This window comes from Lissotriton vulgaris, unplaced genomic scaffold (genome assembly GCF_964263255.1).
Source record: "Lissotriton vulgaris unplaced genomic scaffold, aLisVul1.2 SCAFFOLD_800, whole genome shotgun sequence".
NCBI lineage: Eukaryota > Metazoa > Chordata > Amphibia > Caudata > Salamandridae > Lissotriton > Lissotriton vulgaris.
The window spans coordinates 76618-101508 of record NW_028241815.1 but is presented as its reverse complement, the minus strand read 5'-3'; the positions used below and the strand labels follow the sequence as shown (position 1 = coordinate 101508).

Genomic DNA, 24891 nt, shown 5'->3' with positions numbered 1-24891 from the left:
CGGGACCGGGAGACACGCAAAGACGTAAAACAAACAGGGAGACGACATGAGACGGGGTAGACTTACAAAGTGAAAAGAAAATTATAAACAAAGTGCTGCTTGCCTGATCGCAAATACAAAGTACTTCCTGGCAACTTCAATCGCGCAGCCGACTCCTGCAAAGGACACTTCGAAAAAGACAAAAACATGCCGAGACCAAAAAAAAAAATAACATCCGCCCACCGCCGCAATGATGCACGAAAATGGGCGGGATGAGTAAAAATCACCGGAACGCCCACGAATTTGCTCGGGGAATGAGTGACGCATCTCTGTTCCAATGGCTAGCCTCCATTTATGGAGCTAGCCAATGGGACAGAGAAGCGGGACAAAGCCCCATACTTGTAAACAAAAGTTTTCGCCTGCGCGAAACGCTGCTGTGCAGCTGTTCGCCAGGCGAAACCTAAAAAGGAGCTATTGGTTACATTAGTACCTTTCATGTGCCTCGTTCTTGTAATCTGATATCACCCTCTCAAAAGAGTGGCATACCTTTGTTCTCTGGGCTCTCCTTAATTTCCGTTGATCTTTCACTGCTTTTGAGCACACAGCTAATGCCTTTCTTAACTCTTTCCAGGTCTGGGGGTGCTGTAGCACCTGCTGCACCCCTAGTTCCAACACCCGGGGCGCCAGTTGTTGGTAATTGTGAGTGATATAGGTGTGCACAAAAAGAGGTTCGTGTTTTTCTATCTACACTGGATGGAACCTTTGGGAAGGTACAACACAAGGAGTATACTCTGTGGTTGCGAGTATGGATCTGTCCTCCTGCCTCAGTACATGTACTTCAAGGCACTTTCATTTAGGAATAGCTTCCATAGATAGACAGGTTCATGTATGTTTTAGCTCTAGCACAAAGAAGCAGAAGAATCAGTGCTTAATTTGAGCCGTTGTTTTCCAGTGCTCAGCCGGCGCTTAATCATCAACACAAGTGCTTTTCATTAGCACCAGTTAAGGACAGATTCATTTATGCATAGGGATATTATGTGATTTGTTCCGAATTGCAGGATGTTGAGCCGATGCGGTGGCTCAACCATGGTTCCCCTGTGCCGAAGTCAGCAACTCTGGCCATTATGCCACATCCTCTCCCCACTTTCGTGGTTGGTAGTTGGTTCTGTTTTAGGCGGTGCTAAAAGCAGGGGCGGCTGGTGACATTTGAAAGTGGTGGGCGTAAACTAATTTGCATATTGCACCGCAGCAATCGAGCGCAGCGAGCAAGCCCGAACCACCTTGCATCCATCCATACATCATTCATACATCCACCCATCCATCCACCCAGCCATCCTGCATCCATACATCATTCATTCATGCACCCACCCATCCATCCATCCACCCATCCATCCATCATGCATCCACCCATCATGCATGCATCCATCCATACATCATTCATGCATCCACCCATCCATTCATCCACCCACCCATCCTGCATCCATACATCATTCATTCATGCACCCATCCATCCATCCACCCATCCATCCATCCATCATGCATCCACCCATCATGCAAGCATCCATCCATACATGCATCCATGCATCCATCCATTCATCCATACATCATTCATGCATCCACCCATCCATCCACCAAACCATCCTGCATCCATATATCATTCATTCATGCACCCACCCATCCATCCATCCATCCATCCATCATGCATCCACCCATCATGCATGCATCCATCCATACATCATTCATGCATCCACCCATCCATCCACCCACCCATCCTGCATCCATACATCATTCATTCATGCACCCACCCATCCATCCATCCATCCATCCATCCATCCATCCATCCATCCATCATGCATCCACCCATCATGCATGCATCCATCCATACATCATTCATGCATCCACCCATCCATCCACCCAACCATCCTGCATCCATATATCATTCATTCATGCACCCACCCATCCATCCACCCATCCATCCATCATGCATCCACCCATCATGCATGCATCCATCCATACATCATTCATGCATCCACCCATCCATCCACCCACCCATCCTGCATCCATACATCATTCATTCATGCACCCACCCATCCATCCATCCACCCATCCATCCATCCATCATGCATCCACCCATCATGCATGCATCCATGCATCCATCCATACATCATTCATGCATCCATCCATCCATCTATCCATCCACCCATCCATCATGCATCCACCCATCATGCATGCATACATCATTCATTCATGCATCCACCCATCCACCGACCCACCCATCCTGCATCCATACATCATTCATTCATGCATCCACCCATCCACCGACCCATCCATCCTGCATCCATCATTCATGCATCCATCCACCCATCATGCATGCATCCATCCATGCACCCATCCATCCACCGAACAATCATTAATGCACCCACCCTGCATCCATCCATCATTCATGTATTTATATGACCATATAAAAATAAATTATGGACTCTAACAAGCCTTCAGGATCGATGTTGAAGGATGTGCCAGTTTACATATTACATCCCCCTACCTTTTTATGCTGGAAACCTTCTACCGCCCATGTATTTGCCATCCTGTAAGCCCTAGGTATGTACTACACAAATTCACATACAAACATACACCAACATGCATGCAATAATAAATGCATATATCATGCTATTCCGCCTCTACCATTTGTTAACATTTTGAAATTTTATAACCTTAGTTCAAAGAGTACATTATATTTGTGGTGACAGTTGTTAACTCATTTTCTGGAAAATGTTTATAAAATGAAATCTGTTGAAGGCTGTTGTTGCAACTATCAAAAAAGAAATTCTGAGAATTTTTACATTTCCAAAACCCCATGCCGTGAAATAAACGGGTGACCTGGAATAGATGCACACATTTCTGCAGCAGATGCTTTAACACACTGAACTATCTCAAGTCATTTGTGCAAGCTAGTTTACTGGAACACCGAAAAACACACACTCTTACCTTGCTGCCCGTCCCGCACACGTCACAGGCTCACAGCGCCCCTGGCCAGTCCTGGCGCCAGGGGCACAGGTACCCTCTCGCCCGCAGCACGCCCATTAGGGCTCCTGATGGGCATGCACAACGCTGCCAAAACACAAGTGCGCATGCATGGACACGGGTAAAAATTCGGTCTGACGTCATGTTGATTCATTGACATGATTGTAATGAGGGAGCTGCGGGCGCCGTCGGGCAGGGGGGGCTACGCCCCCACGCCCCAATGGACGAACCGCGCCTGGCTAAAAGTAGAAATGGGCTGGTGCAAGCTGTCTCATGGCAACAGCCCCAGCACTTATTTTTTTACAAATTAACCACTGCAAAGAATGGTCGACAAAGTACAATTTTTGAAACTGAGATCAAGAGAGCAAAACCTGTGTATCCATGAGACATGGACTCAAAGCAGTAAAACTACAATAAACAAGTGTTGTCAATACTGCAATGGATTGAACAGAAGACAATCACGAGGAGGCTATCAGCGGTGCCAAATAAGGGGATGCAATGGCAGGGTGCTGAGGAATGTAATGCCATGTCTGTAATTGTTAAATGCAATGATGTTGTCTGAGCCCTCGGATGTGCACTTTGTATCCTGGCTTCTGTAAATGCAAATGTACTAGACTAACAGCATCATGGCACACTCACCCTGAAAACATAAGTAGTCTTCTCAAATGAATGCAAACATGCATAGAATGTTGATACGAAGTATTGTCATTGTTGATTTCCCAATAACATTACTGTACTGACCCTAAGCAGTATGAGACTAAGAATAGCCAGCACTACAAGTACTGGAATGCTAGCTGTGTTAAGTAAAGATCATGTATCTGTATGCTGAGGAGTGTGCTCCCAGAAGATGCAGCAGGAGAAGGCAATCAGTCAATAAAATGTAGTGTCTCGGGTAGAACAAGTGGGCAGAGCAGCAACCAGTGCACCTACCACAACTGGCCCCTTGTAATACAGCAGACGCCAGAGACCACCAACATTTAAGGTATGTGTATAAAGGCATCATTTTATTTTGTAATTTTTACCCTCTTAAAGCTGTTAGGTCTCTATGACATAGTACTACAATAATACCTATATGCATGCTTATTTTACAGTTTTTCCTTGTCTAAAGTTTTTAACAAATATCAGAACTGCCTTATAGAATAAAAACAAAATAAATCCATAGCTACTTACAGTAAGTATAGAGTGTGCTTCATCAGCGTGGCTTTTTCCCCTCGGCGTGTAAGCAAGAGAGAGGGTAAGGGATTTTTTTCACATACGTGAAAGGGATACACTCCAAGTCCCCTGGACTAAAGTATAAATATAACAAAAAATGGAGTATCACCATAGGAATCTGAAGAAGATTCTGAATGGGATGTGTTTTAGAGCCAAAGGGGTATTACTCCATTTTTGTTATATTTTTGTTTTCCCTCTGCGCCATGTTAACTCTGTAGACTTCTGCCAAAGCCTGTTTACTCGCAAAGATATAATTAGGTGCTTCAACAAATTTCAGAGTGCAAGTGTAGTTACGTCCCTATTTAAATGTTTCCTCTGCACACTCCTAGATGTAAAAGAGCGCCTCTAAAATGTCATACTTTCACTGTCCCTCGTATGCACTGTCCACGCCTAAGTGCCCCATGTGCACATTTCGCTCCACTCTTCCACAAGACGGTCATTCTTATCAGTCCCTGACAGCCGACTCCCACGTAAAAGCCTCTTCGTGTCTTAGCAGTCTTTTAGGCGGTTTAAAATTAGGCGCTGAAAATGTTACACCAGCAAACTTACATTTTAGTTTTGCAGCTCTTATGAAACTCTGGTTCGTCCCGCTCTTTCTGGACTGCAGCAACATTTGTTTTCGCCCTGTTACATCTCCATGACTGGTTGGTTTGCTGCCTTTTATGGAACTTGCACCATCCAACCCTTTCTGGCCTGTGGCAGCATATTTTACCGTTACAAAAATATGCCTGTACATGTTGCTGAGCCCTAACCCCTGCTGTATAAGAATGCCATGTTTCTCAGCCATGTCCCCACACTCACACGTCGAGCTAAAGCCTCAGTTGCGTAACACCGGACTTTATTTATTTTTTCTTTTCATAATTAGTGTCCTTTACATCAGAAACTTTCAACTTTGGCTGTGTATGATGTTGCACCAGCAACTTTACCGTCTAAGTTCAAGTTCAAGTTCGAAATTTGTATAGCGCACTACTCACCCAGAGGGTCTCAAGGCGCTTGGGGGAGGTGTGTATTTTACTTATCGAATATCCAAGTCTTAAGTTGTTTTCTGAAGGCGGGGTGGTTCTGAGTGAGGCGGAGTTGGGTGGGGAGAGAGTTCCAGTGTATGGCCGCTAAGTATGAGAAGGATCTCCCTCCCATGGTGGTTCTATGGATGCGTGGGATAGTGGCGAGGGCTTGGTTGGACGATCGTAGGGGGGGAGTAAAAGGACAGGCGTGTGTTGAGGCATTCGGGTCCTAAGTTGTAGAGGGCTTTGTGGGCGTGGGTGAGGAGGCAGAACGTTATTCTCTTGTTGACGGGGAGCCAGTGTAGGTCTTTAAGGTGGCCGGAAATGTGAGCTTGGCGGGGGATGTCAAGTATGAGTCTGGCTGAGGCGTTTTGTATGCGTTGGAGTTTTTTGTGTAGTTTGGCTGTGGTTTCGGCATAAAGGGTGTTTCCATAGTCCAGTCGGCTAGTGACCAGTGCGTGCGTGACTGTCTTTCCAGTTTCGGTGGGGATCCAGCGGAAGATCTTTTTGAGCATGCGTAGGATGTTGAAGCAGGATGACGTGACGGCGCTGACTTGTCTGGTCATCAAGAGGGAGGAGTCTAGGATGAAACCCAGGTTCCGTGCGTAGTCCGTGGGGATGGGAGCTGTTCCCAAGGCCGGAGGCCACCATGAGTTGTCCCAGGCGGAGGGAGATGAGCCTAAGATGAGTACTTCAGTTTTGTCCGAATTAAGTTTGAGGCGGCTGTTCTTCATCCATTCAGCTACTTCTTTCATTCCTTCGTGTAAGTTTGTTTTGGCGGTGTTTGGGTCTTTGGTGAGGGAGAGGATCAGTTGGGTGTCATCTGCGTAGGAGATGATGTTGAGGTTGTGTTGGCGCGCTATGGTTGCCAGGGAACTCATGTATATGTTGAAGACGTGGGGCTGAGAGATGATCCTTGTGGTATGCCGCAGATGACTGGAGTGGCCTCTGATCTAAAAGGGGGGAGGCGGACTCTCTGGGTTCTTCCGGTAAGGAACGAGGTGATCCAGTCCAGTGCTTTTCCTTGTATTCCGATGTTGCTGAGGTGTTGTATAAGGGTGCTATGACATACTGTGTCGAAGGCTGCAGATAGGTCGAGTAGTATGAGGGCAGCTGTTTCTCCGTTGTCCAGAAGAGTTCGAATGTCGTCTGTTGCTGCGATGAGGGCGGTCTCAGTGCTGTGTTTGGCTCGGAAGCCGGACTGTGAAGGGTCGAGGGATTTGTTGGATTCGAGGAAGGCGGCGAGCTGGTTGTTAACTGCTTTCTCAATGACTTTGGCAGGAAATGGGAGGAGCGAGATGGGGCGGTAGTTCTTAAGTTCAGTGGGGTCTGCTGTGGGTTTCTTCAGAAGAGCGCTGAGTTCGGCATGTTTCCAGCTTTCCCGGAAGGTAGCGGAATCGAAGGAGCAGTTGATGATGTCTGTGAGGTGGGGTGCGATGGTGGAGTCTGCTTTGTTGAAGATGTGGTGGGGGCATGGGTCGGTTGGCGATCCTGAGTGGATGGAGTTCATCAAGCGGATGGTGTCTTCAGTGGTGATTGGGTTCCAGGCGTAAAGGTTGTTGGAAGGGGGTTTTATTTCGGAGGAGGGGTGTGTGGATTGGTTACCAAAGCTGTTATGTATGTCAGCGATTTTGTTGTAGAAGAATGAGGCTAGGGAGTCGCATAGGTCTTGAGAGGGGGTGATGTCGTTGGTGTCGGCGGTGGGGTTGGTGAACTCTTTGACGATGTTGAAAAGTTCCTTGCTGTTGTGGGTGTTGTTGTCGAGTCGGTCCTTGAATGCTGATTTCTTTGTGGATTGGATCAATTGGTGGTGTTTGCGGGTGGCGTTCTTGAAAGTGGCCAGGTTGTCAGTGGTTGGGTTTTTTCGCCAGGTTTTCTCTAGGGTGCGACAGGTCTTCTTGGATTTCTTAAGGTCTTCGTTGAACCATGGGGCTTTTTTGCTGCCTTGCTTGATATGAATGTTTTTCAAGGGTGCTAATTCATCAGCGCAGTGGGTTATCCATTGTGTGAGGTCGGTGGCTGCTTGGTTTGGGTCCGGTGATTTGTCGGGGGTTTTGGTGGAGCGATGTGAAGAGCTGGTTGGTGGTAATTTTGTTCCAGTTTCTGCGGGTAATGGTTGTGGGTGGTTGTGTGTTGTGGTCTTTTTGTAGTCGAAGTGAACGCAGCTGTAGTCCGACCAGTGTAGAATTGTGGTGTGATTGAAGGAGATATGCTTGCTAGAGGTAAAGATTGGGTCAAGCGTGTGTCCGGCCAAGTGGGGGGGGGTGTCGACAAGTTGTTTGAGTCCGAGGTTGGCGAGGTTGTCCGGAAGGGTGGTGGTGTGGCTATCGTTGTTCTTTTCTAGGTGGAAGTTGAGGTCTCCCATTAGAATGTAGTCCTCGGAGGGGAGGGCGTGAGGGCTGATGAAGTCAGTGATGTCTTCGCTGAATTGTGTGCGAGGTCCTGGTGGCCTGTAAATGAGGGTGCCTCTGAGTGTGGTCTTGGGGTTGATGTGGATTTGGAAGTGAAGGTGTTCGGCGGCTGTGAGGGTGTCCTCAGAGTTGGTTGTGATGCGGATGGTGTTCTTATGGACGATGGCGATGCCTCCTCCTGTTTGGTTGGTGCGGTCCTTTCGGAGGATCTTGTAGCCGTCTGGGATGGCTATGGCGATGTCGGGAGCTGATGAAGCGTTCATCCAGGTTTCTGTAAGGAAGGCGACGTCCGGCGAAGTGGTGTCGAGTAGGTTCCAGAGGTCGATTGCGTGGCTGTGGACCGAGCGGGTGTTGAGCAGGATGCACTTCAGATGGTTTGTGTCGGATCTCTGTTTGGAGTTTGTGGATTTGGTGTGGGTCTTGGTGCAGTCGAATTTGCAGGATTGGCAGGAGAAGGGTCCATGGGTGAGTCCAGGAGCGGCTTGGTAGCAGTTTGGTGAGCGGCCGGGGTTAAGGGCGGAGAGTGTAGCGGCGTCATACGTGATGCGGGTGGGGGGGTATTGCGGGGACCAGGGGGTCTGGCACTGGGTGCGGTCCAGGCGCGGACGGGCGTAGACGGGCTTACCTTTGGCGCACCTTCTGCACGCATGGGGCGCGTCCGCAGCGCGTGAACGCTGCGCGCAAGTGCAACTGACATAAGTGGATAGTGTAGGGGGGGCGGAGCGAGGGCGGGTCAGCTGGGAGGCGGGAGCGGGGTGGAGGGGCGGGCTGATAGGAACAAAACAACAACAAAATGGCAGCAAACCGAAGCAAAAGCAGGACGAGACTGGGGCACAGATAGGGAAATAGCGCAGATGTGGGCACCGGTACAATCAGGCACAATTACAGCTACCAGGCAATGCGAGTTTACATAAAAGCGCCACGTGTTGCACAGGAGCGATGTGGGTCATGCATTTGTGACAACACATTAACCTGTTAAAGAATCATGCACGGGGCTGTTACACAGCCCCCAGCTGTCTTACATACTGGCCCCTGTTTATCACCCCTAACACATTACTCCCTCTCAGAAAGAAGCCACATTTGCATAACACTTGTCTTCATTTATTTTCTATTTTATTCATTTTCATTTTCATAACTGGCATCATTTTACACCAGAGACTGTACAGTTAGGCTCTGCAAAATATTGCATTGGAAAACTACATGTCTAGGCTTGCTGCAGCACAATCCCCCATGTTACAAAGCAGTGCCCAGGCATGTTACACTGCCCCCAGCTGCTGGTTTACATACTGTCCATGTTTATCATCCCTAACACATTACTCCCACTTAGAAAGAAGCCGTAATTGCACAACACATGCCTTTAATTTTTATTTTATTTTCATAACTACTGGCATTTCACAGTCCAGACTTTTAAAAATTAGGCGGCAAAATTACTGCCCCAGCAAACCAACAGTCTAGCTTCCCGCCGCTTCTGGGGCCAATGGAATTCCTGCCCATGGCCTGCTATGGATACGCCCCTACATCAGAGGCCACCATTCAGGAACTTCCTAGGCATCAGCCTCGCCTCCTAGGGGGCTGGCCTACCTCCAAAAAGACCCAGCAACACTCTAGGGCTCCCATTCCACAGATGGACCTCGCCGCTGCTCAAGCAACACCAGCCTGCAGTCGCAGCTACCCGCTGAACATGCCCAGACATGTCCCTGCATGCCCAGACATGTCCCGCCTTGCCTAACCAACATGGCACCCACAGGTAAGTCTCTGCTCATCCATCCCACAACCCTAAACACACCTAATAGGACCTACTGCCTGCCTTGCAGCTAGCCCTAGGCATCCCCACACCATCACTCTACACCTATGGCACACCTGCACAGCCATTAATTTCAGTGTGCAGGGTACTCACACTACACCTGGAACCCTTATGGGCTGCCCTTCAGGGGCCGACCCTCAGTGGCTGGACTTCTGGCCCTGGACTTCCGGCCCTGGACTTCTGGGGTGGGACGTCCGGGGCGGGACTTCCGGGGCGGGACTTCCGGGGTGGGGCTTCCGCGGCGGGACTTGCAGCTCCTACGTCACTTCCGTGGGGCGTTCCCACCTGTCAAAAATGAATGGTGATTGATGGTATCATCCTATACTACTGACCTACAACACGAATTTATGATGTCAGGTGGCAGCAGTACCAGTATTCCTTGACTCACAGATAAACAGCTGAGAAACAGCAGTGCAAGCTTGTATCACAATGAGAACCGATGCATCACAGGTCGCAGGAGCACAGGCGATCCATGCCTAACAAACAGCAAAAGGTATGGGTAGTAGTAATGCAAACTTGGCTCAGCACAAGAACGGATGAAGCACAGGTAGCAGAAGTGTGCGCTTTCCTTGGTCTACAGAGAGGGCTGTGCTGAAGGAGTGCCCACAGACCACGCACGCTACCTGGGATTCATCCTGGACTCCTCCCTCTTGATGACCAGACAAGTCAACGCCGTCTCCTCTTCATGCTTTCACACCCTCCGCATGCTCCGCAAGATCTTCTGATGGATCCCGACTGAAACCAGGAAGACGGTCACCCAGGCCCTCGTCACCAGCCGACTGGACTACGGAAACACCCTCTACGCCGGAACCACAGCCAAGCTACAGAAAAGACTCCAACGCATCCAGAACGCCTCCGCCCGACTCATCCTGGACATCCCCGACGCAACCACATCTCCGGCCACCTGAGGGACCTGCACTGGCTCCCCGTCAACAAGAGGATCACGTTCAGGCTCCTCACCCACGCACACAAGTCTCTCCACGACCTGGGCTCCAAGTACCTCAACGACCGCCTGACCTTCGACACACCCACCCGCCAGCTACGGTCTGCTAGCCTCGCCCTCGCCGCCGTACCACGCATCCGAAGAGCCACCGCTGGAGGCAGATCCTTCTCCTACCTGGCGGCAAAACATGGAACTCCCTCCCCATCCACCTCCGGCTGACCCAGGACCACCTCTCCTTCAGGAAGCAACTGAAGACCTGGCTGTTCGAGCAGTAGCGAACCCCTTCCCCAAGTGCCTTGAGACCCTTCCGGGTGAGTAGCACGCTATACAAGTGTCATGATTGATTGGTTGATTGATTGGGCAGCAGTAGTGCAAGTTTGACTCATCACAAGAACAGATAGAGCTCTGGTAGCAGCAGTAAAAGTGTTCCTAGACTCACAAACAGAGAGGGCTGGGCAGCAGTGGTGCAAGCTTGACACAAGGCTGTGACAAATGAGGCATTAGGCGGCACCGGTTAATCTTCTCTCAAATGTTGTGCCTGCCTCGCTGATCCCTGCCCCTCTGCTGTATTTGCGTGTACTTGATTATCTTTTTTGTTTCCTAATTGTTTTCATTTGCCTGTTATATTGTCTCTGCTGTCCCCTTGCACGTTGCTGTTTTAGCTTTTTGTTGCTAAAGTCCCCCTGTGCCTGCCCGCCCCGCTCCCCGCTTCCCGCCGCCGTCCAAGCCGCCACGCCCCCTTTTCATTTTGTGCCCTCCCCGCTCCCGCCTCCCAGCTGCTCCTCCCTCCCTCCCACTTGGCCATAAATGGCAACCGCGCGTACGCGCAGCAGTCACGCGCAGCGGGCGCGCCGATTGTGCGGCGAAGGCGCGCCAAAGGCAAGCCCGTCTGCGCCCTTCGGCGCCTGGACCGCACCCAGCGCCAGGACCCCTGGCCCCCACCGACGCAAGACGGCCCGACAAACCTACGACGACGCCCACCTCAACGCACTAAATACCGGCCGGAGGCCCGCCTGCTGCAGGGCAGCCTCAAAACGTTTCCTCGGACCCTTCACCTGCACTACCTGCAAGTTCACCTGCCTCCAAATAGGCACCGCAACCGCCAAGCCAAACTCCAGCAGCGACCTCAAGTGCATCCTGCTCAACAACCGCTCTGTCCACAGACACGCCGTCGAACTCTGGAACATGCTCAACACAACCTCAACAGACATCTCCTTCCTCACTGAAACATGGATGAACGCCTCCTCAGCCCCCGACATCGCCATCGCCATCCTGGATGGATACAAGATCATCAGGAGGGACCGCGTCAACCAGACCGGAGGAGGAATCGCCATCGTCCACAAGAACACCATCCGCATCACGACCGACGCCGACGACACCGTCACCGCCGCCGAACACCTCCACTTCCAGATTCACACCAACCCAAAGAAGACCCTCAGAGGCACCCTCATCTACAGACCCCCAGGACCACGCGCACAATTCAGCGAAGACATCACGGACTTCATCAGCCCACACGCCCTCCCCTCCGCCGACTACATCCTCCTAGGGGACCTCATCTTCCACCTGGAGAACAGCAAGGACCGCAACAACGTCACCCTGCTGGACAACCTCGCCAACCTCGGACTCAAGCAACTGGTCAACACCCCCACCCACTACGCCGGCCACACATTTGATCCCATCTTCTCATCCAGCAAGCACATCGCCTTCAGCCACTTTACCGGACTTCACTGGACCGACCACAGCTGCGTCCACTTCAGCTTCAGAAAAACCACCACCCACCACCACCCGCAACAGATCCCTCACAGAAGCTGGGGCAAGATACCCGCCGACCAGCTCACCACCTCCCTCAGCCAAAACCCACCGGCCAGCACACCGGACCCCAACGAAGCAGCCCGCAACTTCACGCAGTGGCTGACCGCCTGAGCCGATGACCTCACACCACTGAAGAACCCTCCCAGCAAACCCAGAAGCAAGAAGGCCCCCTGATTCACCAATGAACTCAAGGACTCCAAGAAGACCTGCCGCACCCTCGAGAAAGCCTGGCTCCTCGACCGGACCACTGACAACATGACCGCCCTCAAACACGCGATCCGCAAGCACCAACAGCTCATTCGCACCACCAAGAAGAAATCACTAAAGGATCGACTGGACAACGCCCACGACAGCAAGGAACTCTTCAGCATCGTCAAGGAGTTCTCCATCCCCAGCACCGGCAACATCGACATCACCCCTTCACAAGATCTCTGCGACTCCCTCGCCTCATTCTTCCACCGCAAGATTGCCGACATCCACAACAGCTTCGACGCTCCACCCACGCACCCAACCATCGAACCAACGCACCCCACTGCCACCCTCCCCTCCTGGACCACGGTGACCACCGAAGACACAACCCGCGTGAGGAACACCATCCACTCAGGATCCCCGAATGACCCCTGCCCCCACCACGTCTTCAACAAGGCCGACTCCACCATCGCACCCCAACTCCGAGATGTCATCAACACCTCCTTCGACACCGCAACCTTCCCGGAGAGCTGGAAGCACGCCGAGCTCAGCGCCCTACTGAAGAAACCAACAGCGGACCCCACCGACCTCAAAAACTTCCGCCCCATCTCGCTCCTCCCTTTTCCTGCCAAAGTCATAGAGAAGATTGCCAACAGACAACTTGCCGCCTTCCTCGAGATGAATGGATCCCTCGACCCCTCACAGTCCGGTTTCAGAGCCAACCACAGCACCGAGACCGCCCTCATCGCAGCCACCGACGACATCCGAGCCCTGCTCGACAACGGGGAAACAGCGGCACTCATCCTCCTGGACCTTTCCGCAGCGTTCGACACTGTCTGCAACCGCACCCTAGTCCAATGCCTCAGCAACACCGGCATCCAAGAGAAGGCACTGAAGTGGATCTTCTCATTCCTCGCCGAAAGAACACAGAGAGTCCCCCTCCCCCCGTTTCGATCCGAGGCCACTGAAGTCATCTGCGGCGTCCCGCAAGGATCATCACTCAGCCCCACCCTCTTCAACGTCTACATGAGACCTCTCGCCACCATCGCATGCAACACAACCTCAATATCATCTCCTACGCTGACGACACCCAGCTGATCCTCTCCCTCACCAGAGACCCCGACACCGCCAGATCCAGCCTCCACAAAGGGATGAAAGACGTCGCCGAGTGGATGAAGAACAGCCGCCTGAAACTGAACTCAGACAAGATGGAAGTCCTCTTCCTGGGACCATCACCCTCCGCCTGGGATGACTCCTGGTGGCCCCCAGCCCTGGGCACCGCCCCCAAGCCCACAGACCACGCACGCAACCTGGGATTCATCCTGGACTCCTCCCTCTCGATGACCAGACAAGTCAACGCCGTCTCCTCTTCATGCTTTCACACCCTCCGCATGCTCCGCAAGATCTTCCGATGGATCCCGACTGAAACCAGGAAGACGGTCACCCAGGCCCTCGTCACCAGCCGACTGGACTACGGAAACACCCTCTACGCCGGAACCACAGCCAAGCTACAGAAAAGACTCCAACGCATCCAGAACGCCTCCACCTGACTCATCCTGGACATCCCCCGACGCAACCACATCTCCGGCCACCTGAGGGACCTGCACTGGCGCCCCATCAGCAAGAGGATCACGTTCAGGCTCCTCCCCCACACACACAAGTCTCTCCACGACCTGGGCTCCAAGTACCTCAACGACCGCCTGACCTTCGACACACCCACCCTTGGACAACACTGGTGTGGAAGAGGGAAAGCTTGGCTCTCACATAGGGGACAGGCACAGCACTGGTGTGCAAGAGGGGAAGCTTAATTCACACACAAGGTACAGGGACAGCACTGGTGTGCAAGAGGGCAAGCTTGATTGACACACAAGGAACAGGGACAGCACGGGTGTGCAAGAGGGCAAGATGAACTCACACACAAGGAACAGGAACAGCACTGGTGTGCAAGAGGGCAAGATTAACTCACACACAAGGAACAGGAACAGCACTGGTGTGCAAGAAGGCAAGCTTGACTCTCACACAAGGGGCAGGGTTAACACTGGTGGGAAAGAGGGTATGCTCGATTCACACACAAGGCACAGAGACAGCACTGGTGTGCAAGAGGGCAAGCTTGACTCACACATAAGAAACAAGGACAGCATTGGTGTGTAAGAGGGCAAGCTTGACTCACACACAAGGGACAGGGACCTCACTGTTGTGCAAGAGGGTTAGCTTGATTTACATACAAGGAACAGGGACACCACTGGTGTGCGAGGGTGCTGGCTTGACTCACACACAAGGAACAGGGACAGCACTGGTGTGCAAGGGGGCAAGCTTGACTCTCACACAGGGGACAGGCACAGCACTGGTGTGCAAGAGGGGAAGCCTAATTCACACACAAGGTACAGGGACAGCACTGGTGTGCAAGAGGGTAAGCTTGATTCACACACAAGGAACAGCGACAGCACTGGTGTGCAAGAGGGCAAGATGAACTCACACACAAGGAACAGGGACAGCATTGGTGTGCAAGAGGACAAGCTTGGCTCACAAACAAGGAACAGGGACAACATTGGTGTGCAAGAGGGCAGGCTTGACTCACACACATGTAACATGGACAGCACTGGTATGCAAGAGGGCAAGCTTAACTCACACACAACGAACAAGGACAGCATTGGTGTGCAAGAGGTAAAACTTGACTCACATAGGGGACAGGTACAGCACTGGTGTGCAAGAGCATATGCTTTATTCACACACAAGGTACAGGGACAGCATCGGCGTGCAAGAGAGTAAGCTTGACTCACACAGAAGGAACAGGGACAGCATTGATGTGCAAGAGGGCAAGCTTGGCTCACACACAAGGGACAGAGACAGCACTGGAGTGCAAGAGGGTTAGCTTGATTAACACACAAGAAACAGGGACACCACTGGTGTGTGAGGGTGCTGGCTTGACTCACACGCAAGCGACAGGGACAGCATTGGTGTGCAAGAGAAAAAGCTTGATTCACACACAAGGGACAGAGACGGCAAGGGTGTCAAGTTGGCAAGATTAACTCACACACAAGGAACAGGGACAGCATTGGTGTGCAAGAAGGCAAGCTTGACTCACACACAAGGAATAGGGACAGCACTGGTGTGCTAGAGGGCAAGATTAACTCACACACAAGGAACAGGGACACCACTGGTGTGCGAGGGTGCTGGCTTGACTCACACACAAGCGACAGGGACAGCATTGGTGTGCAAGAGAAAAAGCTTGATTCACACACAAGGGACAGAGACGGCAAGGGTGTCAAGTTGGCAAGATTAACTCACACACAAGGCACAGGGACAGCATTGGTGTGCAAGAAGGCAAGCTTGACTCACACACAAGGAATAGGGACAGCACTGGTGTGCTAGAGGGCAAGATTAACTCACACACAAGAAACAGGAACAGCATTGGTGTGCAAGAGGGCAAGCTTGACTCACCCACAAGGAACAGGGACAGCACTGGTGTGCAACAGGGAAAGCTTAACTCACACACAAGGAACAGGGACAACACTGGTGTGCTAGAGGGCAAGCTTGACTCACACACAAGGAACCGGGACAGCACTAGTGTGCAAGAGGGCAAGATTAACTCACACACAAGGAACAGGAACAGCATTGGTGTGCAAGAGGGCAAGTTTGACTCACCCACAAGGAACAGGGACATCACTGGTGTGCAACAGGGGAAGCATAATTCACACACAAGGTACAGGGACAGCACTGGTATGCAAGAGGGCAAGCTTGATTCATACACAAGGAACAGGGACAGCACTGGTGTGCAAGAGGGCAAGATGAACTCACACACAAGGAACAGGGACATCATTCATGTGCAAGAGGGCAGGCTTGACTCACACAGAAGTAACAGGGACAGCACTGGTATGCAAGGGGGCAAGCTTAACTCACACACAAGGAACAAGGACAGCATTGGTGTGCAAGAGGGCAAACTTGACTCACACAGGGGACAAGCACAGCACTGGTGTGCAAGAGCGTAAGCTTTATTCACACACAAGGTACAGGGACAGCACTGGTGTGCGAGGGGGCAAGCTTGACTCACACACAAGGGATAGGGACAGCACTGGTGTGCAAGAGGGTAAGCTTCATTCACACACAAGGTACAGGGACAGCATTGGCGTGCAAGAGAGCAAGCTTGACTCACACAGAAGGAACAGGAACAGCACTGGTGTGCAAGAGGGCATGTTTGACTCTCACACAAGGGACAGGTTTAACACTGGTGGGCAAGAGGGTATGCTTGATTAACACACAAGGCACAGGGACAGCAATGGTGTGCAAGAGGGCAAGCTTGACTCACACACAAGAAACAGGGACAGCATTGGTGTGCAAGAGGGCAAGCTTGACACACACAAGGGACAAGGACAGCATTGGTGTGCAAGAGAGTAAGCTTGACTCACACACAAGAGACAGGGACAGAACTGGTGTGCAAGAGGGTTAGCTTGATTCACACACAAGGAACATGGACACCACAGGTCTGCGAGGGTGCTGGCTTGACTCATACACAAGGGACAGGGACAGCATTGGCGTGCAAGAAAATAGGCTTGATTCACACACAAGGGACAAGGACAGCACGGGTGTGCAATACGGCAAGATTAACTCAAACACAAGGAACAGGGACAGCATTGGAGTGCAAGAGGGCAAGCTTGACTCACACACAAGAAACAGGGACATCATTGGTGTGCAAGAGGGCAAACTTGACTCACACAGGGGACAGGCACAGCACTGGTGTGCAAGAGCGTAAGCTTTATTCACACACAAGGGACAGGGACAGCACTGGTGTGCAAGAGGGTAAGCTTGATTCAAAAACAAGGTACAGGGACAGCATCGGCGTGCAAGAGAGCGACCTTGACTCACACAGAAGGAACAGGAACAGCACTGGTGGGGAAGAGGGCAAGCTTGACTCTCACACAGGGGGCAGGGTTACCACTGGTGGGCAAGAGGGTATGCTCGATTCACACACAAGGCACAGGGACAACACTGGTGTGCAAGAGGGTATGCTTGACTCACAAACAAGAAACAGGGACAGCATTGGTGTGCAAGAGGGCAAGCTTGACTCACACACAAGGGACAGGGACAGCATTGGTGTGCAAGCGGGCAAGCTTGACTCACACACAAGGGACAGGTACAGCACTGGCGTGCAAGAGGGTTAGCTTGATTCACACACAAGGAACAGGGACACCACTGGTGTGCGAGGGTGCTGGCTTGACTCACACACAAGCTACAGGGACAGCATTGGTGTGCAAGAGGGCAAGCTTGACTCATACGCAAGGAACAGTAACAGCACTGGTGTGCAAGAGGGCAAGCTTGACTTTCACACAGGTGACAGTCACAGCACTGGTGTGCAAGAGGGTAAGCTTGATTCACACGCAAGGTCCAGGAACAGCACCTGGTGTGCAAGAGAGCAAGCTTGATTCACACACAAGGAACATGGACAGCATTGGTGTGCAAGAGGGCAAGCTTGATTCACACACAAGGAGCAGGGACAGCACTAGTGTGCAAGAGGGCAATCTTAAGTCTCACACAGGGGACAGGCACAGCACTGGTGAGCAAAAGGGTAAGCTTAATTCATACACAAGGTACAGGGACAGCACTGGTGTGCAACAGGGATCGCTTGATTCACACACAAGGAACAGGGACAGCACTGGTGTGCAAGAGGGCAAGATTAACTCGCACACCAGGAACAGGGACAGCGTTGATATGCAAGAGGGCAAGCTTGATTCACACACAAGGAACAGGGACAGCATTGGTGTGCAAGAGGGCAAGCTTGACTCACACACAAGTAACAGGGACAGCAAAGGTATGCAAGAGGGCAAGATTAACTCACACACAAAGAACAAGGACAGCATTGATGTTCAAGAGGCCAAACTTGACTCACACAGAGGACAGGTACAGCACTGGTGAGCAAGAGCGTAAGCTTTATTCACACACAAGGTACAGGGACAGCACTGGTGTGCAAGGGGGCAAGCTTGACTCACACACAAGGGACAGGGACAGCACTGGTGTGCAAGAGGGTAAGCTTGATTCACACACAAGGTACAGGGACAGCATCAGCGCGCAAGAGAGCAAGCTTGGCTCACACAGAAGGAACAGGAACAGCACTGGTGTGCAAGAGGGCAAGCTTGACTCACACACAAGACACAGGGACAGCATTGGTGTGCAAGAGGGCAAGCTTGACCCACACAAAAGGAACTTGGACAGTACTGGTGTGCAAGAGGGAAAGCTTGACTCTCACATAGGGGACAGGCACAGCACTGGTGTGCAAGAGGGGAAGCTTAATTCACACACAAGGTACAGGGACAGCACTGGTGTGCAAGAGGGCAAGCTTGATTCACACACAAGGAACAGGGACAGCACGGGTGTGCAAGAGGGCAAGATGAACTCACACACAAGGAACAGGAACAGCACTGGTGTGCAAGAGGGCAAGATTAACTCCCACACAAGGAACAGGAACAACACTGGTGTGCAAGAAGGCAAGCTTGACTCTCACACAAGGGGCAGGGCTAACACTGGTGGGAAAGAGGGTATGCTCCATTCACACACAAGGCACAGAGAAAGCACTGGTGTGCAAGAAGGCAAGCTTGACTCACACATAAGAAACAAGGACAGCATTGGTGTGCAAGAAAGCAAGCTTGACTCAAACACAAGGGACAGGGATAGCATTAGTGTGCAAGAGGGCAAGCTTGACTCACACACAAGGGACAGGGACAGCACTGGTGTGCAAGAGGGTTAGCTTGATTCACATACAAGGAACAGGGACACCACTGGTGTGCGAGAGTGCTGGATTGACTCACACACAAGGAACAGGGACAGCACTGGTGTGCAAGGGGGAAAGCTTGACTCTCACACAGGGGACAGGCACAGCACTGGTGTGCAAGAGGGGAAGCCTAATTCACACACAAGGTACAGGGACAGCACTGGTGTGCAAGAGGGTAAGCTTGATTCACACACAAGGAACAGGGACAGCACTGGTGTGCAAGAGGGCAAGATGAACTCAGAGACAAGGAACAGGGACAGCATTGGTGTGCAAGAGGACAAGCTTGACTCACAAACAAGGAACAGGGACAACATTGGTGTGCAAGAGGGCAGGCTTGACTCACACACATGTAACATGGACAGCACTGGTATGCAAGAATGCAAGCTTAACTCACACACAACGAACAAGGACAGCATTGGTGTGCAAGAGGTCAAACTTGACTCACACAGGGGACAGGTACAGCACTGGTGTGCAAGAGCGTATGCTTTATTCACACACAAGGTACAGGGACAGCATCGGCATGCAAGAGAGTAAGATTGACTCACACAGAAGGAACAGGGACAGCACTGGTGTGCAAGAGGGCAAGCTTGACTCACACACAAGAAACAGGGACAGCATTGGTGTGCAAGAGGGCAAGCTTGGCTCACACACAAGGGACAGAGACAGCACTGGAGTGCAAGAGGGTTAGCTTGATTAACACACAAGAAACAGGGCCACCACTGGTGTGCGAGGGTGCTGGCTTGACTCACAACCAAGCGACAGGGACAGCATTGGTGTGCAAGAGAAAAAGCTTGATTCACACACAAGAGACAGAGACGGCAAGGGTGTCAAGTTGGCAAGATTAACTCACACACAAGGAACAGGGACAGCATTGGTGTGCAAGAAGGCAAGCTTGACTCACACACAAGGAATAGGAACAGCACTGGTGTGCTAGAGGGCAAGATTAACTCACACACAAGGAACAGGGACAACATTGGTGTGCAAGAGGGCAAGCTTGACTCACCCACAAGGAACAGGGACAGCACTGGTGTGCAACAGGGAAAGATTAACTCACACACAAGGAACAGGGACAACACTGGTGTGCTAGAAGGCAAGCTTGCCTCACACACAAGGAACAGGGACAGCACTAGTGTGCAAGAGGGCAAGATTAACTCACACACAAGGAACAGGAACAGCATTGGTGTGCAGGAGGGCAAGTTTGAATCACCCACAAGGAACAGGGACATCACTGGTGTGCAACAGGGGAAGCATAATTCACACACAAGGTACAGGGACAGCACTGGTATGCAAGAGGACAAGCTTGATTCACACACAAGGAACAGGGACAGCACTGGTGTGCAAGAGGGCAAGATGAACTCATGCACAAGGTACAGGGACAGCACTGGTGTGCGAGGGGGTAAGCTTGACTCACACACAAGGGATAGGGACAGCACTGGTGTGCAAGAGGGTTAGCTTGATTCACACACAAGGAACAGGGACACCACAGGTGTGCAAGAGAGCAAGCTTGACTCACACAGAAGGAACAGGAACAGCACTGGTGTGCAAGAGGGCATGTTTGACTCTCACACAAGGGACAGGTTTAACACTGGTGGGCAAGAGGGTATGCTTGATTAACACACAAGGCACAGGGACAGCAATGGTGTGCAAGAGGGCAAGCTTGACTCACACACAAGAAACAGGGACAGCATTGGTGTGCAAGAGGGCAAGCTTGACACACACAAGGGACAAGGACAGCATTGGTGTGCAAGAGAGTAAGATTGACTCACACACAAGAGACAGGGACAGCACTGGTGTGCAAGAGGGTTAGCTTGATTCACACACAAGGAACATGGACACCACAGGTGTGCGAGGGTGCTGGCTTGACTCATACACAAGGGACAGGGACAGCATTGGCGTGCAAGAAAATAGGCTTGATTCACACACAAGGGACAAGGACAGCAAGGGTGTGCAATACGGCAAGATTAACTCAAACACAAGGAACAGGGACAGCATTGGAGTGCAAGAGGGCAAGCTTGACTCTGTTGTATCTGCTTCAGTCACTAAGGTGGGGTACAGTATAGTTAGAAGCTGAGAAAGAAGAGCTTCAAACAAGCACAGCACACACAGCAATGGTGCAGCTTCACTTATAGAAGGACAGCAGCAGTGTTAGCACATCACTCACCTACACAATGCATACAGCAAAAACTGTAACACTGCAGCATTCTTTCTCACACACACCAAGCATGTAGCACGTGCAGCACCAGTGTAAGTACCATCACACACACAACATAAACAGCTCAAGCAGTAACAATGCCGCCCTCTCTCAAACACACAAGAGAGGCAGCACTGGAGGGCAGTTTTATATGCTTCAGCCACAGATGAGGTTCAGTACTGTCAGCAGAAGAGAAAGACGAGCCTCAAACAAGTGCAGCACATGCAGAAATTGTGCAGCTTCACATAAACAAAGACACTGTGGAGGACAACAGCAGCAGTGGTGCAATCTTCCCTCAGACACAGAGAGGGCATGCAATGGGCAGCAGCGGTGCAAGCTTCCCTCAGACACAGAGAGGGCATGCAATGGGCAGCAGCGGTGCAAGCTTCCCTCATACACAGAGAGGGCATGCAATGGGCAGCAGCAGCAGTGCAAGCTTCCCACATACACAGAGAGGGCATGCAATGGGCAGCAGCAGCAGTGCAAGCTTCCCACATACACAGAGAGGGCATGCAAAGGGCAGCAGCGGTGCGAGCTTCCCTCATACACAGAGAGGGCATGCAAAGGGCAGCAGCGGTGCAAGCTTCCCTCATACACAGAGAGGGCATGCAATGGGCAGCAGCAGCAGTGCAAGCTTCCCACATACACAGAGAGGGCATGCAATGGGCAGCAGCAGCAGTGCAAGCTTCCCACATACACAGAGAGGGCATGCAAAGGGCAGCAGCGGTGCGAGCTTCCCTCATACACAGAGAGGGCATGCAAAGGGCAGCAGCGGAGCAAGCTTCGCTCAGACACAGAAAGGGCATGCAATGGGCAGCAGCATTGGTGCAAGCTTCCCTCGTACACAGAGAGGGCATGCAATGGGCAGCAGCAGCAGTGCAAGCTTCCCTCATACACAGAGAGGACATGCAATGGGCAGCAGCGGTGCAAGCTTCCCACATACACAGAGAGGGCATGCAATGGGCAGCAGCGGTGCAAGCTTCCCTCATACACAGAGAGGACATGCAATGGGCAGCAGCTGTGCAAGCTTCCCTCATTTACAGAAACGCATGCAATGGGCAGCAGTGGTGCAAGCTTCCCTCATACACAGAGAGGGCATGCAATGGGAAGCAGCAGATGTGCAAGCTTCCCTCATACACAGGGGCACGCAATGGACAGCTGTCACACTTCCCTCAATATAGAGTAGGCAGGTACCACGGATGCAACGACGTGAACTTCATTCCTAGAGCTGAGCTATCAGAGGTGCAGCGGGTGCAGTGGTGCCCAGGTCCAGAGGCAGGAAGTGGCAACTCACTGGTTACTTCAAAACTTTCTGATGATAGACAGTGGGACCCCGCGTGTTCCCTCTCAGGGCGCACTCAGCTCCCAGAAGTGTCTCAGAGGGAAAGGTGCGCTATACGAGTGTGTATACTGGTTCATGGTGCCCTGTTCTAGATTCTGCCTCTGGTTCCTTCTTCCTAGTCCTTGTGCTCAGCTCCTCGAAGTAGTTTAGTGTGAAAGCGGCTCTACACAAGTACGTTTATTCGCTCGTGACCCACAGTTCTACATTCAGACTCTGAACCCTCTTACCCTGGACTTCTGCTCAGTGCCTCGAAGCACTTAAGTTTGACAGGGTTTGCTATACAAGTGTGTGTGCTTACTCATTCCCCCTCTGTTCGAGGTTTCAGCTACATTCCCTCTTACCTTGTACTCCTGCTCGGCCTCATTGATGAGGGTCACATGGTGCTCGCTGTGTGCTCGGGACTCGCTACAGACCACACACAGGAGTTCACCGTCGGTTTCACAGAAGAGCTGCAGCCTCTCCCCGTGCTCCTCACACAGACTTCCTAGATCTGTTTGCAGTTCCTTTACCATCTCCACCATGTTTGCTAATCTCTTATTCGGCTTCATTTCCTTCTCTGGGTCAATGTCGTGCTTGCATTCCGGGCAGGCTATCTCCAGGTCCTCTTCACTCATGTATGTCCTGAGGCAGGAGAGGCAGAAGTTGTGTCCGCAGTCCAGGGTCACGGGGTCAGTGTACAGCTCCCTGCAGATGGAGCAGGTGGCTTCTTCTAGGAGCTCGGCCCCGGGGTCTGCGGCCGCCATGTCTGGTCCCAGCTGTGCCGGCGCCTGTCCTCTGACAGGAATATCTTTATTAGTGAAACGTGTGCCGCTCGGGGCAACCTTTGGTCTGACCCTGTACCAGGCGGAGGCAGGTGACCAGAGTCAGTGCTATAAACAATGTCTCCGTCCCCGCCCCCGGGTACCTGCTGCACACACTGACTTCACAATAAAACATCCGAGGTCAGTAAGGAGTGAGGCGCCGAATTGTGCAGGTTCAAATTGTCCCGATTTCAATATAAACATTATACAAAATATTACACGGGCATTCATTAGTTCTTGTGCGTTGTTTTTATCCTGTCTTCTTGTGAGAACTCGCTTTTCTTCTCTTCTCTTTTCCACCTGTTTCATCTTAATTCACCAAACAGAATGAGAGAGGCCCCCGCACCTTTCCTCCAAGAGACTTGTACCATCAGTTACAGGGAGCTGTCGGTTTAGATCACATTAGGGGTATGTGGGGCTCTAGATTTACAACAGACTGGAGGAAAAATCTCCTTTACTCCTTCCTCTCTTGGCAACAGAGATCACATGTTTCTGCTCATCTCCGATCCTAGATACTTGGGCAGGGGAGAGAGGAGTAAGCGGAATTTCAAATCCAAGTAAAATAATAAGAGATACATTTTGAAAGAAAGAAACATGTGGGTGTTTATTGTTAGGACAGAGGATGGCCCTGGCAAGAATTCTCCATTCCAAGCTGTAGTGTTCTCCTGAACAAACACAAAGATCAGGTGTGTGGGCTGCGGCATGTTCAGGATATGTAGACAGACCTAGAGTGGGAGGACACACCAAATGCACCCCATTTCACAGGGCCGGTCCTAGGATTTGTGGGGCCCCGGGCAGAATAGGAACATGCGAGGCCCCTATCATTTGCATAAGATTTAACCTGACAGGAAGTGACCTCATAGGAGGTGATATCAATTGGACATTAATTATATGGCTATGTTTGAAGCTTTGCAAGAAGCAACTTACCTAGTTTTGATATAAGTAAAATGGTTAGAAATAGCTTTAAAAATCCTTATAAAATATGTACATAAGTGGAAATACATTAAATGAATTTAACCTAGTTATTGTTCTCTTGAATGGGATGAATGACAATGATATGGGGATTCTGGCACTAAGAGAGCTCCAAAGGAGAGGTGCAGACTTTACTAATGTGGAGAAAGAATAGTTTTAAGTGTTTTCCCAAAAATTGGAGTCACGTCATAGCTCAAGAGGGAGAGAGTCTCAGCCCAGCACACCTAGAAAGGAGAAAGCTCTGTCTCCAATCAGGATCATCTACATTTTAGGATTAACTAAGGAGTTTGGATGGCACAAAGTATAGGATTCTGCAATGAACAGTACGGAGTCCTTTCGAAAGAAAGGAGCCTTTCAATGCAGTCCACAATGACAAATGGATAGTGCCTTGCAGATGTAGGGTTTCAAATAAAAAACACAGCAGACAGCAGAAAGGTAAGAAGGAATA

At 51.3% G+C, this 24891-nt stretch overlaps 1 protein-coding gene across 1 annotated transcript in view; it reads right to left on the bottom strand.

The window, feature by feature from the left end:
* The window catches only part of LOC147669879 (uncharacterized), a 609201-nt gene extending 585782 nt beyond the window's left edge, over positions 1-23419 (bottom strand). The window contains exon 1 of the mRNA XM_086948178.1: positions 23013-23419. Within this exon, the coding sequence (XP_086804304.1) occupies positions 23013-23414 (402 nt within the window). The 5' untranslated portion in view covers positions 23415-23419. The remainder of the gene's footprint in view (positions 1-23012) is intronic.
* Positions 23420-24891: the final 1472 nt, after the last annotated feature.